The sequence below is a fragment of the Mytilus trossulus genome, chromosome 1, assembly GCF_036588685.1.
Source record: "Mytilus trossulus isolate FHL-02 chromosome 1, PNRI_Mtr1.1.1.hap1, whole genome shotgun sequence".
In the NCBI taxonomy this organism is placed as follows: Eukaryota; Metazoa; Mollusca; class Bivalvia; order Mytilida; family Mytilidae; genus Mytilus; species Mytilus trossulus.
The window spans coordinates 15,239,840-15,257,270 of NC_086373.1; the positions used below are offsets into that span (position 1 = coordinate 15,239,840).

The window sequence follows — 17,431 nt, forward strand, 5'->3', positions numbered from 1 at the left end:
CTCATTTCAGGTCTTTTATAGCTGACTAAGAGGTATGGGCCTTGCTCATCGTTGACCTATAGTTGATAATTTCTGTGTCATTTGGTCATTTGTGGAGAGTTGTCTCAGTGGAAATTATTATCATTCCACATTTTCTTTTTTCTATAAAGTCGGTTACATTTAAAATTAGGTCACTCTAACCTAATTTTGTTCTGGGTGATGACCTACAAGTAATCTTAGAAATGTGCAACAGAATTCAAGTTTAATTTGCACCTGAATTATCCAGTTTGGTTTGCTCCGGTGACCAACAAATGAACATTATAAATGCTGCTATTAATAAAATAGAACTTTACATAGGTGAAAGATTAATTTGAAAATATTATGAATCAAAGGAACAAATCCGATTTATAATCTCAAAATCTTATTAAATAGGAATTAAGTAGCTTTCTTTTGGACTGATGTTTTCAACAGTAAAAATGCAATACCTACAATAATGAACCAAGACTTAAATAAAGGAATTGATATGATGATCTGGAGTTATGTTTTGGGACCAGATCCTGCAGAATGTTTTTAAATCCTTAAGGACATCTAGATAAATATTGTATTTTATAATTCAGTTTAAACATATTTATTTATAGTGGATTGGGAAACAAGTTTTGCAACTTATATTAATCCCTTTCCACTTTGCTGGTGCGAGTGCTGCCTTGTAGCCGCATTAGCCTACTCTTTTTCGAAATCTACAAGGGTGTCTTTAACGTGCAAGAGATATGGCTCTCTCTTAACACGGGTCAGCCATTTATCGTCCCCTTCCGATGGACTATCATTGTTTCCTTAAGACCATACTCGCAAATGGTGTCAAGGGAGAGCCGAAAATTGAGTTCCTGAAATTTTCATCCCGAACGGGAATCGAACCAGGAACCTTTGTGTTAGTAGTCCAATGCACTAACCACTACACCACAGCTCTCCTTTATAATTTGAACAATCAGTTGACTCTGGTCAGTGTAATATTAATTTATAGGACACTTATATGCCTTAATTAGTTTAAGAAGACTTTTTCTTCACCATGTTGTAAAAATATTGTTTTAAGTATCTTAAAAATGAACTGTTTATCCTTTTTAATTTTTAGACAACACAAGTCTATTTGTATTTTGGTGTTAACTGTGATTGTGTCAGGATACAATGCTCAAAATTTGCATTTCAATAGACAAAAAAAGGATATAACTCTATGATGTAAAATGACATACTGCCCAAATTCCTACTCTGTCTGCAAGTTGTGGTTTTTAGCATTGTGTACGAGTTTCATAAATTTGCATGTGTAAAACTTAAACTAGAGTGCGGAACCAAATAACAGAAGGGTTAATGGGGGAAGACACTGATGATCAAGGTATCACTTAATGCCCCTTTCACCTAGTGGCGGGGCCATGAAAAGTTTTAATTTGATTTCTTAACTTGTGTTCCCACTTATCAAAACTTCAACTGTTGTATTTCCCACCTTAATTTTGTCATAGGATTGCTGTCTTATTAAGGTATAGGGCAAATGTATCTCCTTCTATTCACATTGTGTTTACTTTATTTCATAAGGTTTAATAAATTCTGCATACAAGACTATTGAAAATTTGTAATTTGTTAAACACTTCAATTCTTGGTTAACCTTCATCCACCAAATCCACAAAACAATTTGATACTTCATGAATACTAATGAATACACATTATAATTTAATGAGAAAGGACAAAGCCTTGTTTGGTCAAATTTCCATGCAAATTTGAACTTTTAATTTAATATTTCAATTTTTGTTTATTTTAAAATTGTTGAAAGTTTGTTCTTATGTTGAACTGTTCATTGTCCCAGGTTACAGAAAGGATAAAGTATCCACAAACATGTTAAACCTTCAAGCTTGCCATATTCTTTAAGTGCCTTTTCCCATCAGGCGCCTGTAATTCAATGTTTTTTGTTGGTTGTTGTACGGTTATTTGGTTTTTGCTGATTTATTTTATTTTATAAAAACGGCTAATGGTTTTTTGTTTGAATTGTTTCAAATTTTTGTCTTCTGTCCCTTTTATAGCTGACTGTATAAAGGTATGGAGTTTATGCCCTTTTATAGCTGACTGTGTAAAGGTATGGAGTTAATGCCCTTTTATAGCTGACTGTATAAAAGTATGGAGTTAATGCCCTTTTATAGCTGACTGTATAAAGGTATGGAGTTAATGCCCTTTTATAGCTGACTGTATAAAGGTATGGAGTTTATGCCCTTTTATAGCTGACTGTATAAAGGTATGGAGTTTATGCCCTTTTATAGCTGACTGTATAAAGGTATGGAGTTAATGCCCTTTTACAGCTGACTGTATAAAGGTATGGAGTTAATGCCCTTCATTTTGACTCTGATGGAGTTTATAATGTCTCATTGGCAATCTTACCACACCTGGTCTAAACTATATAAATAGTGAATTACGATCCATAATACCAAATGAATAATTGTAACAACTTTTAAGGATTTTTGTAAAAATACATAGATTTTGGATGATTTTTGGATGGGTATCCATAAACTCAATGTTTCCAAAAGAAAGAAAAAAACTATGACCATCTTTTTTCTACAAATTCTTGCGGAATATCTATAATATAAGAACAACTTGAAAAGTTTTATCACCAATTATTTTCCCCATAAAAATAACATTATTTTAAAGAAAATTCAATATACCAATAGATGGCAAAGTTTCTATCTCCTTTGTAGGTAATTTTCCTTCAAACTGTTAGCTTAGAATTAAAGTTTACTTAATACTGAACTAAAAAAGCATTATATGCATTGCAATTTGTCAAATGTACGGAAGCATGGGATCACTAGGGACAAACATTTTTCAGAAAAATTTGTAAGGGTTCTGTGGAACCCAGTGTCTTGTCTACTTTATGAATCTAATAAATGTTTAAAAAACTTCAACTGCAGACTGCATTTTATGTTAACTGGAAGTAAAACTTAGCCAATTTATACAAAATAAATGGAAAAATCGAAATTAAATTTTCAAAATTTCCTTCTAGATACTAGCTTTTGATGATAAACAAGTTTCTGTCCAAGTTTGGTGCAAATCCAGGATAGTTGAAAGTTATCAAAATTTTGTACAAATTAACCACATAGTGAATGTCATGCTTAATTGGGAGAAAAAAGTCCATTTATAAGATTTTTTTTTTTTTTACAAAATTTACTTCTTGATTCTATCTTATGATCATACCCAAGCTGTCCATGTTAAGTAGAATTCCAGAAAGTTATTAAAATTAAAAAAATTTAACCACAGACTAAAATTGAGAATGGAAGTGGGGAATGTGTCAAAAAGACAACAACCTGACTAGAGAGCAGAAAACAGCAGAAGGCCACCAATGGGTCTTCAATACAGCAAGAAAATCCTTATCCAGAGGCGTGCTTCAGTTGGTCCCTTAACTAAAATGTGAATCTTCAGGGACGCCACCATGGAAGTCAGAATGTCATATCACTATGTCTGGCTTTTGGGACAGTAGTCACAGGTTGGACAAAAATGACGGATGTTTGATCATTTTAAACAATTTACAAACCATTTGGGTAAACACTTATTTCTTTAGTTGGCAACTTGGCATGTGAAAATTTCAAAAGCTATCATACATTACAAGCATGCAATTGTGGATTCAAAACCATAAAAGAGTAATGTCTAAATTATAAAGTGAAAGTTATACTGAATGAAAAGTGTTAAATAAATATTATGAAACTTGTGCATGAACTTTTGGATTTGCCTTTGGTAGGAATAACTTTCTTCTCATCTCTGCTTCAAGACAACACTTTAAAGATCCTCTACTTTTTTATAGTATATTTTCCATCTGACAAACACAACTGTCTATTGTTGTAGGCCATTTTTCCCTCTAAATGTCTTTTGTTTATTTGTGTCATGTGGGTTGCTGTTGCATTAATCAAACTATGCACAACAACAATCATTCATATTAATATAAGTAAATACCTCTAACAGGTTTCGAAAAGTTTAGTGGGGGGATTTTTTCATAACATATTTATAAGTTAATGTGTAATCCATTTTAATCCATTAAAAACGTCCTAAATATTTATATAAACACTTTCTTACCTTAGGATAGAAACTTGGTAAAGACTGACTACGTTCACGGAAATATATTTCTCGTATTTTATCCTTAAATTCCATCTTTTTTTATTCCAAACTTTACGATGTTTCAAACGTTACTTGACTGCATCAATGTACATATCTAGTTTACTTATAAGTCCACTATGCAAGACTTAAATTTTACATAATCCCTTCTAGATTTATGTATAAATACTTTTAACAGACCTTCACTTACTGTAGTTTATTTACATTGTATATTCTAGTGAAACCAATGACCTCTTCTAAACACTGAAATCTTATTTTTGCTTCATGCCTATCAAAATTATTTATTTTTATATAATTTACTACTTGTATGTTTTAGTAAAGAAAAGAAAAAACATTCAATATTAATAAAACTTAGTTCAATAATTGGATGTAGTCTTCTGATTGATTTAAAAATAAATTGTTGTTTAATGGTTATTCATAAATTATATTTATAAATTATAGCAGTCATTCCATTCTCAATCTTATTCTCAATACTCTAACCTTGATAGTAACATGATCTAAAATTCTAAGCTTATCAAAAACTTATAATGTTTTGATCAGTGAACCATGAAAATAAGGTCAATGTTTAGTGAATCCATTAAGATAGACATAAGCACCTTAAAATGACTTCATTGTTGATCTTAAATTACTGTAACTGAGAATATGATCTGATCACAAAAAACGTAACATTGGTCAATGTACCATGAGAATGGGGTCACTAGGTCAGCTGTCACTTGACATATATTACTTGCAATTATTTATAACGAGTCCCCAAATATTGCTATAGCTCATGCACATAGAAAAGCATTCCTGCAGGCTCAGATCCAGCAATTTTGGAATGTGGGCGGGCGTCCAACCCCTGGAACACTATAAAACATTCTAATAACTGAAAAAACTTATTTTTATTTTGAATCCACCCATGCCAGTTCAGAAAAGTTATATATAAAAAAAAACCACCAATATAACTTCAGATTAGTTTTAGTATAATTTAAATTCTGTTATTAATCCTATTATTTTTGTCCTATCTTAATATACCAGTAATAATTATATATTTACCTCCGATTCTGATGGACTAGGAGATAGCATAGGAGATTGCATAGCTCTGATCTTGTTGACAGTTTCACACACGATACATTTACAGGATATTCCGTGTTCTCTGTGTTCACGGAAAACTTTGTCTACAGGTGATGCACTAATTATCCTTGATGCTTCACAAACATTGCAGGAATTCCGACACTTTCTGTCACTTTTATGCACATGAACAAGTTTCGGTAATTTAAGAACATCTTCTTTACTAGTATCTGATCTATTAAAAACTTTGGATATGTTTTCCGCTTCCTTCTCCAGTCTTGAGGTCCATCTTAGACGTATAGTTTCTCCTTCTCGCTTCTTATAATGTACATTGTCCAGTGTTTCAAATTTCTTAACTTCAAATCGTCTGTTTTTCTCTGGCAATGGAATGATATCATCCGGATTCTCCTTGTTTTTATGTGGATCATTAATCGAAGGTAAACTAAAACGTACAACTTTCGCTCTTTTGTGAACAGGCTGGTTTAAAATGTATCGAATTTTCTGACGAGCTAAAGGATCACGCTTTTGTGTCAATAATCGAGGAAACTTCATTGTAGTTCGTAAAATAATTCCCACTCATTTTCAAAGTTAAATTTTGAATCATTAAATTTCTATAATGATAAACTTACTGTCATCTGCAGTTAGCTACATTAAAGCCAATGCTTATTCCTTTATTTTAAAAACAACACAACAATTTAAATTATGTAATAACATAGTTTTGAGCTTGGAGTACATTTCTTTTATATAATATCCTGAAAGTCTTGTTAATCCCTTGCTGTCATATATGTAACATGTTAAAAGATACTCCAGTTCACATACTCTGATACATATTAATACATATTAAACACATTATAAATTTGTATTATCAGTTATTCAATTTTCTACGACAGAATGTCATCAGTTATAGTAAAGCCATTAATCTATATACTTGTATTGTGTCGTCACATTTAGGGTGAATATAAATGATACCCATCGATGAAGTGTTGCCAAAATTTGTAACGGTTCAGCATTCCCATAAAAAAGATGACTGCATTAAAAACCTATTCACACTCTGCAAGTAGTCATCTATTGACAACTTCCAAATTTGCTTCAAATCTTGAAAACTAACAAATAAAAGAAAATCTCTGGATTTTAGTTTTCATTTGTTGCGCTACGACTGATTTAAGAAGGGTTTATCAAGGATTCTCTTTTAATACTCTTTTAATAAATGGAAATCTAAACTTTCAAGCAAATACTATATGTCAATATGTTAAAAATGTTTTGAGGAAAAATTAAACTAACAATTATTCAAAATCATAATTAAGATTACAGACTACTTATTAATAAAAACACCCATAATACACCCCCTAGATTGATTTAAGATAATTCATAAAATAATTCAACAATTTACGAATCTAATTTCAAATCATTTAACAGAGTATCAGTACATCTAAGTGTGGACGGTATTCCATTACATGGGGTCACCCCAGACGGGTGGTGTATTCAATAGTCACAATGTATTCAAACATGCAAATTAAATCAGTTAACAATATATAAGGTTTAAATCAGACTAATTCTGAATAAGCTCGTTCAAAAGGTTTTGACTGATGATAAACATATAAAACTGAAGTCTTTATGGTCTTTGACAAAGCCACTGTAGGTTTATATTTATATCTTATAAAACCATTCAAAGCCAAGACATTGTAATTGAAATACTTAACTGTTTAACGTGTTCCATTCAAAACAAAAATTTAATTTGAAAACTTGAAAGTAATAAAAAATAAATTTCAAATGGGGAGGACATCTATATTCATTCCAAGATGCTTGAAAGATAAAGTAAATAGAATTTTAAACACTGATTCAATAACATATTATTCCATAAGCATGAGAAAACAGATTCCACTGCACAAACCAATATACATGTTTTAACTAGTCAAAAATAAAATATTAGTTTGAGTTATCTCCCATTGAAAGTATTCAGAATGGACTGCAACATTTCAATACTTTAGTTATTGCAAACCCTTAACTGTTTTGATATTTTTACTTATGAAATCATTTTCTATTAATTTGTTTATTTGATAATCATGTATCAGTATTTTACAGGACACATCTTAACTTTCCCCTGTGTGACACTACTTGCAAACCTTATTCATTCTCCATGTGTGTATATTCTTAAATATTCCATATCATTCAAATTTCACATCAAAAAGGTCAATATTTTCTTCCATACTGTGTGCAACTTCAATTATTTTTATCATTATTATTAAACTTCATTTGTATGCAACTTGTACATTTTAATCATCATATATTTCAAGGAGACATGACCTTCACCTGTTAATTAGTGTGCATCTTAATATAATATATTTATCATCCTTTTCCCTGTGTGAAACAGCAGGGTTTCACAAACTTTCCCGCTATGTGCAACCCTTGAATGTTCACATTGTTCTATTCCTTTTATTGCAACTAAAAGGTTTTATCACATAACACCTTCACATTTTCAACTCAATATTCTAAATCATTGTACCTTACCCAGTGACTATAATACTAAATATTCCATATATTTTCTTTGTTGTGGAACATGCTTACCACTTTAGACTGATAATCTAAAACCATCGTACTGGAATTAGTATAATATTTCAAATATCTATTTTAAAATGTTATACCATACAAAAATGTATGGGAATGCAAAATTAAATCTCTGCAACTTTACAAATTGGCATGTATTTCTTTCATATGTAGTGTGACAAGAATTATTCAACTAAAATTAGGTAGATCCGTAAGATCCTCTAAGTGGGTTTATAAAATGAAAAGGCGAGTACATTTGGACTGCAACTAAAAAAGAAGGTATTTTGACAACAATCTAATCTTGCAACAGGCCATATATGGTCCCAATAACAAGTTTATTACACTTAAGGCTCTTTCATCATTAAGAATTAGGCACTCCCCATACACAAAAACAACCCTCACAAAATTAGATGTCACATGGTGTAATAATAATATGCAGGCTTTGAATGCCAAAGATATTAACCACAATCCAATAGAATGGACTGATGTGAAAGCCATTTGTAGCCATTTCTAAAACTGCTTGTAAACAAATATCCCGAAAAATCTATTTGTCTCTTGTTAAAACTAATAATTATTAGGATGATTCAAATAATGAATTCACAAAAGTTTAACACCACAAAATCATAAAATCCTATTTGGTATGACATTCAATGCTGCAATTAAAATGTGGTAATCATTATAAAAACATGTTTACCCTTAAAATATCAATACTATAATACAGCCACTGATGTTACATTAAAATTCATTATAGGATTCTAAAGAGAATTACAATAGTTTTATATTTATTTCATTCATTCATTCATTGTAAAGTAAATGACATTATTCTAAAGCATGATTTGGTGTAAGATATTATTCCAAAACACAAGTAGCAGCAGTGGATCCAGAGGGAAAGGGGGTTCCGGTGTTAGAACACCCTCCCCTTTTTTTTAATCAAAATTCATTTGATTGGGGACATATGGTTGGAATCCCCTCCTTTTATTTTAAATGACTGGATCCACCCCTGAGTTTAATGCTCAAGAAACAATACATAGTTTGACATGTTATTAGTCTGTTAGCTCATGCATGTCTACGCCAACACCTAGATGTAATACTACAGCAAGTTTATTTTTAATTTTTCTACCATGCTTGCTGAACATTCATGTTACTAATTTTTGAGACTAAAACATTTTGCAAAAAACATGTCTCTGAGTCTGTTTTATAATATATTTTTCACATTGATAAAAAATCAACCTCTACTTGAAGGACATTGGAAGTACCGGTAAGGATGTTTCTGGTAAGATACACATATATATATATATATACTATGTATACCGGAAAATTCATGTATCATTTCATTTTATTCATTGTGTGAAAAAAATCATATAAATGTTTAAGAATCCATATAACCCTGGTATAGAATCTTTTATAGTACAATTTACAGTTCCTTTTTATGAATGAGTTACACCAATTGATCTAAGGTCAACCTGTGCAATTGGCGACAATCAACTCTTACTATAGCATAAAAACATAAACATTGTGATATCCCAAATGTATGAAAAATGCATGAATGATTGTGAAAGCCGTCTAGAAGTCTTTAGTTACAAACTTGACACATTCAAAGTTATTTTTATAGTGTTACATAATGGTTAACCATTGTATTACATGAAAACAAACAGTAAAATGTTCTAAGTTTAAAAAAAAAACTCTTTTAACTGACTTTATCCACTGTAAGTTTCTATAAAACTTTTTAGACATTAAACAGCCATCAAACTTTTTTGTTCACTTGCTATACCCAGTTGATTTTCATACAAATAAATCATGACAAATTGCAGCTTACTTTTGTACTAAAATTATTATTCACAAATTATTTTCTTAATATAAACTACATTTGTTATAAGCTTTGTTACGCTTTCTGAAACAAAAACTAGCATTGGTAAACCATTGTTACAGTAACATTAGAGAGTAAAGGAAAGCATTATATATAATGGGTATAGCAGGACAGAAGACTGAGTAAAACTCTCAAAGGACAGACAACTCTTGATATTATAATGTTCTTATTGGTAATGCTCAGTCTTCTTGAAGATGAGAAAGAGGTCAGTGATTCTACAGACACAAATCACCTCTCTAAACACCTGAATACCAATGTACATTATATTGCTCTGAAAAATTCTCAAAAATAAACATATTGTTACAATATTATATTGCCACTTTATCCCATAAAATACAATTCAATACTGTGGATTCATATTTGTCTGTTGGATAAATTTTTGTGGATTATAAATGGTAAACCACAAATTTAAAATGTTTTACAAAGTTTAAATTTTTCTATATTTTTGAATTCAAACTTTGGCAAAACCATGGATTTAAATATACAAGAAAACACAATCTTTCCTCAATCCCCAGAAAATGCTACTATTTAGTAATGAAAATAGTGAATCCACAGCGGTGCAAATTAGTTGGTCATATGATACCACATCAACCAAATTTCTGAAACCTACTTGTATGTGGTAGACAAAACAAATTAGGATAAGGATATTTTTATATTTCTTTGAAAAATCTTAACCAAGTCTGAAGGAATTTTTAAGAATTTAATGTTTCAAAGCAACCAATGTACAAAGAAAATAAACCTACCCTTTCCCTAAGTTTGGCGCTGATTTAGATTCCTCAATAAAATGACGAATCATTCTGGTAACAGATTCCTTTTGTCTAATAACAGTAAAATAAAAGTTAATTTATATATAACCATACAATTATTTGTAGTTTCTTTTAAAAGATTCATATTAGTTTTACAGTTCAGTCAAAACTGCAATCAACATAAAACCAATTTGACAATTTAAACAATGAACAATGGAAATTGAATTTGGTTACAAAAAGAAAGAACCGAAAAATTGGCCTTAAAGATATCCCAGAAAGTCTATAAACTTTTTTGTAAGGTTAAAAATATCTAGGCTTAAATATAATAAAGGGATATGCATGTAACTGGTCGTGTATTTTTAATGAATACTAATATGTCTATAACAAGTAATAATCTTCTTAATATTATTACACTTCATTTTATGGGGAGCTGTGATCAACACTAGGAAAATTATTTTTTTTAGTACATAATCCAACGGTAATAATGGATTCCAAATAATATAGAAAAGTATATATTTCAGAATTTAGATAATACTAACAAATACTGAACTAGTTCTGTTTAAAGATAATGCTACAGAAGTAACTTGAGAAAAGTGTAATGAAAATATTCATTGGTCAAACCAATGTAGGTACCAACAGTAACAAATAGATGGACATACAGACAAATGGAGGGACATGATGCAATATATCATTTCATATCTATTTTTCAGTGGTTTTAAGTTATATAGTGAAAAAGTAAAATCACAAAAATACTGAACTCAGAGGAAAATTCAAAATGGAAAGTCCCTAATCAATTGGCAAAATCAAATGATAAAACACACAATAACTGTCATATTCATGACTTGATACAGATATTTTCAAATGAAGAATATACATGTATGTATTTTGATGGCAACTTTACATTTACATTATGTGGATACTCAAATAATATATCCATATAATTCAGATTTATAACTATAAGGTTGAAATAACTTCAGAATTTTAGATATTTTTCTTACCGATCTTTTAGTGGTATCATCTCTGTCATCTCCTTTTCTAATCTTTGTTCGTGTTTATGTTGTAACTGTTCTATAAGTTCTCGTACTGTCGGAATTTTACGCCTTGGGTTTCGACCCACTTGCATTCTGACACGTACCCCTGAATTGGCATAAAGCCTGTTCAGAAGTTGACTGTTTGTGGGCAGTTTGAGGACCATACTGTCCTTTAGATTGACCCTGTCCTCTGTCAATGCCCCATCGTCCAAAGTTGTCCATGATCGTTGAGGCTTCATTCATATCCTTTAACACTGATCTTTATAGAAAACTAAAAATATCCATCACTTTCCTCACTTTTATTTATTATGGCTGGGCATGCACTCATGATTTTTTTTAAGTATCTGATAAATAATGCATACAATGTATGAACATACAAAACACTTTAAAAAAAAAAAAACTTATCAATATTCCAATGAGGCTTAAACAAAATTTAACTGTCAAGTCTTGTCAACACAAGATTCAATACAACTCTACATGCACGACCATTTCTATTTTTTAATGATTTTCATCCACTGATACAAAACGTTTGATCAATGTAATATCTTGTATTTATTTTGTTAGGTCCCAATCAAAGCCGACTTTTAAAATGTCTTCACAGATAGCTTAACAAAATCATCCTTTCATTCTTAATACCATCAAAATTAAAATGTTTTGCTTGAGAAGATGTGAAACCAGTGTCTTCTACATCATCACAGACCTGAAAACAAATAACTTATCTTTAACAAATATCATTCAATTTCATTATGTACATAAAATATTATCACAGAAATAAAAGTTATTATAAATAATTTTAGGTGTTTTGTTTAAAAATCTGATATTTTTAAACTCTTATGTACATAAACAAATTTAAAAAATGAATTATTTACAGTTGAAATAACTTAAATGAGATCTTTATATCAAAACTTGTACCTATATGAAAAACTTTAGAGAGAAACATGATGTATTAAATATTTTTATCTTTCATGTTTCAAATCCACATACTATAACTTTAATCTTCTAGGTATCATCCATTGTAAACGAAAGTACAAAATCTAAAGACTTATATTGACATGTCTCAAATCTACATACTGCAATTTTAATCTTCAAGGTATCATCCATTGTAAATGAAAGTACAAAATTTTAAGACTTTTAAAAATAGCCTATGAAAGTGTAATTGTAGATCCGCACCATAACCAGATTTATGTAAATCAAGAACACGAGAACTCTAAAATGGTGATGTCTTATTTCTAAATAAGTCCAAAATGATATGAGATAATGATTCAATGTTATGATAGGACAGCCAAGTGAAGTAATAAATATGATAGTCCACAGTAAAACAAAAAGACTGCTGGACAGACTTAAAGGCTGCTATCAGACAAAAGAAAACCCAGAGTATGCCATGGAAATAGATATCTACAACATTTGGAGCAGTAAAATTGCTTTAGATTACAACAAACTGTAAATGAACGTATAGGTTCCGTTAATGTATGGTAAGATAGTTTTATAATTTTAAAAGTTTTTTTTCTGGAATAACAATTCATTGTAACCAAATCAGGGTTGATCCAGCCATTTTTAGAAAGGAGGTGGGGGGTCCAAACCCATGCTACAGAGGGGTTTCCATCCCTAGAACCCTCCCCTTGATCAGCCCAGGCCTTAGAGCAAATGATCAATAACAAATTAGTAAAATTAAATAAAACTTACTGTCAACAAATGTCCAATTCTGCTTCCTTATCTATGTTTTGAAATATTCAGAATAATATCAAAATAGCATAAATAAAGTTTTAGACTTTTTCCGTTTCAGTTTTTAAGTTAAGACACAATATATGTTAGCTTAAAATGTTTGTAACGCAAAATTCACTTATTGTAAACATTGGAAAAAATACCTTGCCTATTTAGAATTTGATAAATCAATTATCTCAAGTTTTTGTTTAGAATTTGTAAATACCATAACATTAAAGGTTACTGGATTGTTTATTTATAACACTTTAGAATTACTAGTTTGGTAATGTATGTTAATGGTATAATATGTTGGTTATTTATTTAAGTAGTTAAAATTGAGGGAAAACATTTATACAAACCATTTATAAAATCATGATAATTTCATAAATTAAACATTGACCAATACTAGGAAGATTTTTATACATGTACTTTTCCCTCATTGCACATAACATCTTATAGTTGTCATATATAATAATGACATCAGAGGACTCTGGAGTGAAAAAATCTAAAGGAATTCAGACTCAATCCTCCTCTAGGGGGCTCAGACACAAGATTAAAAAAAATACCCCTGAGGTCAAATGTCAAGGTCTGAAAATGGTCAATATCAAAGTGACATACTATCTCATTGTAGTACACCTTCATACCAAATATCATAAGTCACTATCAGAACTAGATAAAAATTAAAAAGAAATAAAACAGAGACAATATAACATATGTCTCATTTCTTTGAAGCATATGGACATAATTGTAAAGAAATGTATTTAAAAAGTCTATAAAAAACTTGAAATCAATGCTTAAAAATTCTGTAACTATAAACCATATAAAACACTTACCATCTGATATTACAAGATTAAAAATAAATTGTTTGCATATACTTCAGTGCTTAGCTTTACCAAATTTGACCTATTCAATTTAAAAGACATGACTGGGCTTTAACACTGAAAACACTTTTGATGCCTAAACTGTAAAGATCTTTAAAATTTAAAAAGATCATAATTTTTTACATTGAAAGAAGATTAAACCTACTATACTAATATTTAGTTTGTCTAATGGCAAAGAAAAAATTCACAAAACAAACATTGTTAGTTATAAAATTTTCCAAAGATCCCTGAAAATTATAGAGAGAAGATTTCTTCACTCATATCATTTGCCAATAGATCGAAATCTCTCAAGAATAAAATTTGTGGAGAAGATTTTAGTATTGAACATTTTTTAGATAAATAGATCGTCTTATTTAATCTTAAATTAAAAATTTAAAGTAAAATGAAATAATGGTTGCTAAATATTCATGCATTTAAAATAAGTCAGATTGATCTGACCATAGGACCATATTCCAGAATCAAGGGTGTGTCCAAAGATGACCTATTATTGCCCTTATATTTATCCAACTGGAGGTTTCAAGGAAACAGCACTCCTCAACTATATCTTTACATTACTGTTGACTAAGATTTGGTAGAAATTCATCAAAATATTGTTTTCTTCTAGACTGATTCACTATTTACACCACTGGGTCGATGCCACTGCTGGTGGACATTTCGTCCCAGAGGGTATCACCAGCCCAGTAGTCCACTCTTCGATGTTGACATGAATATCAATAATGTGGTCATTTTTACAAAGGAGTAGGTCTGGTAAGGGCTGATTTCGCCCTCAATTTTCAAGTTCATCTGACGAAATATTTCAGACACTTTTTAAACACTTAAGTGTCTATTTCAATTGATTTAATTTGTTTTTGTGAAAGATTTTAACTGATTTAGTCATTAAAAAAGATCTGATTCAAGCTAAAATATGAAAAATCTATCAAATTTGCCAAACATCGTCACTTTTCAGATGGTTTTTGTCAAAAATGAAAGCGGCCACATCCATGTTCATCCTCAACCTTTATATATATTACTAGAGCACACCCGTGAAATCGCGGGTCCATGACTGAATTAAAGTAAATAACAATGCGTAAGCCTTATTTTAGTATTGGTATTATCATCTGATAAAGTCATACCGATTATAAGATACACGGTTTTCTCTCTGCTTTCAAGATATTTCTGTTTGAACCCGTCGACCTGGAACTTGTGAATTATTGGTATTTATTAATTTTTTTGGAAAACAAAAGGTCCTGGAATGGAGTATTTTAAATCAACAGCATTATAAATAAAGTTGAATTCTTGTATTCGCTGTTTACGCCATGCCCGCTAACAAATTGAAAACTGTACCTATACGCTTTATTTTAAGTCCAGATTTTTAGTATTCATATTGTTATCTTATGTAGTCTTACTGATTAAAATACTACAATAGGCAACAATTTGACAATGATTGAATTTAGGAGTGTCAACCCTGTGATTATGACCCGTTTGCCTAATACATCTTTTGGTGGTGCGCCTGTCAAATGCGGAACGTACAGATAAGGTAATAGGTAACAGCCAGGTGAATATACTATTGGTATCGGTATCGGACTCGACCTGGAACTTGTTAATTATTGGCAATATTAATTATGTGGAAAACAAAAGGGTCTGGAGTGGTGTAATTTTTAATCTACACCATTGCCCTATATTAGTTATATATAAAGTTGAATTCTTTGATTTGTCGTTTTTACCCGATGACGGCTGACAAATTGGACCTCGTAATTTTAGTATAATAGATGTATTATCGTAAAATACAACTTGCATTTCAATATTATGAACGAACACTAATGCGGCCACTTTCATTTTAGACAGAAACCGTCTAAAATTTAACTAAAATGCTAATTTTGTGAAGATTTCAGTAATTTCACATGACTTTATGATGCTAGTACCCGATGTATTTGCATTGTATTGTCAAAAACAGCCCATATTTATGTAGCAGAATCATTTTACTTTCCAATAAATAGCTTCATGATTCCATTATCATAATTTTGTAAAACAGCTATATTTTGGGGCCAAAAAGGGGTCTTACTGAACCTACTCCTTTCCTGTATACAAAACTTTGAATTTTTTCAAAAAATTAAGGATTTTCTTATACTAGGCATAGATTATCTTAGCCGTATTTGGCACAACTTTTTGGAATTTTGGATCCTCAATGCTCAATTTTGTATCAGTGTAAACTTTCATTTCTTTGTTTTGATATCTAATTAGCACAGAAGAAGCTACATGTTAAATGACCCATAAAGATACTGTTCTTTCAAATTTAATTCAAATTGATTCTATAATGGTTTTAGATAGTTCCCATGCCCTTATGTCTGGTGAGCTAAAAAACACAGTCTGCAAAATAATTGATAAATTGTCATACATGTATCATGAATGATTTATATTTTAAATAGTCATCTTTATAGATCAATAGAAGATTTTGGTCTAGTGGTGGTAATAAAACACAGAAATATAGAATGTGGTTATATGGACATCTGACAAGGAAGTTAAAAGGCAAAAAAATATTTAAAAAAAGTCGAAACTATGTTTGGACAAAATATATTACCATGAGCAACATCTAAACAATGAAATGTATTTCTAGGAATAAATAAATAAGACAAATAAAAATACCAAAACTATCATATACCTGCATGGGCATATTATGGACAAAGAAATACCAAAAAAACAACTATATAATCATGCTTGGACATATTATGGGCAAAGAAATACCAAAAACAACAATATAGTCATGCCTGGACACATTATGGGCAAAGAAATACCAAAAACAACAATATAGTCATGCCTGGACATATTATGGGCAAAGAAATACCAAAAACAACAATATAGTCATGTATGGACATATTATGGGCAAAGAAATACCCAAAACATCAATAAAGTCATGCCTAGACATATTATGGGCAAAGAAATACCAAAAACAACAATACATTCATGCCTGGATATGTAATGGACAAAGAAATACCAAAAACAACCATATAGTCATGCCTGGACATATCATGGGCAAAGAAATACCAAAAACAACCATATAGTCATGCCTGGACATATCATGGGCAAAGAAATACCAAAAACAACCATATAGTCATGCCTGGACATATTATGGGCTAATAAATACAAAAAAAAACCATATAGTCATGCCTGGCCATATTATGGGCAAAGAAATACCACAAACAACCATATAGTCATGCCTGGACATATTATGGGCAAAGAAATACCAAAAACAACCATATAGTCATGCCTGGACATATTATGGACAAAGAAATACCAAAAACAACCATATAGTCATGCCTGGACATATTATGGACAAAGCAATACCCAAACAATTAAATATGTTGGGACAAGGAAATACCAAAACCATCCAATATATGGAAAATGGAGGCAAAGAAAAAACAGAACCAATGTCTGATAATGAAGGTATTAAGCAAAGCAATACTTTTGGTTGAGCAAGAAAGACATTTAGCAGAAATGTCTGAACATAAAACATACTTGACA

General features: G+C 30.5%; 1 protein-coding gene across 8 annotated transcripts in view; it reads right to left on the reverse strand.

Annotated features, from left to right (window-relative positions):
* LOC134716281 (uncharacterized) overlaps nt 1-17,431 on the reverse strand; it is a 98,378-nt gene that overhangs the window by 59,691 nt on the left and 21,256 nt on the right. For 2 of the 8 annotated variants that reach the window (XM_063579185.1, XM_063579177.1), the window contains exon 1: nt 5,149-5,730. The exons of 3 other annotated variants lie outside the window; for them this stretch is intronic. In XM_063579185.1, the coding sequence (XP_063435255.1) occupies nt 5,149-5,715 (567 nt within the window). In that variant the 5' untranslated portion in view covers nt 5,716-5,730. Of the gene's footprint in view, nt 1-4,074; nt 4,165-5,148; nt 5,731-10,317; nt 10,393-11,318; nt 12,052-17,431 lie in introns of those variants that run through there. 3 more of the 8 variants (XM_063579199.1, XM_063579208.1, XM_063579216.1) reach the window with 3 other exon arrangements.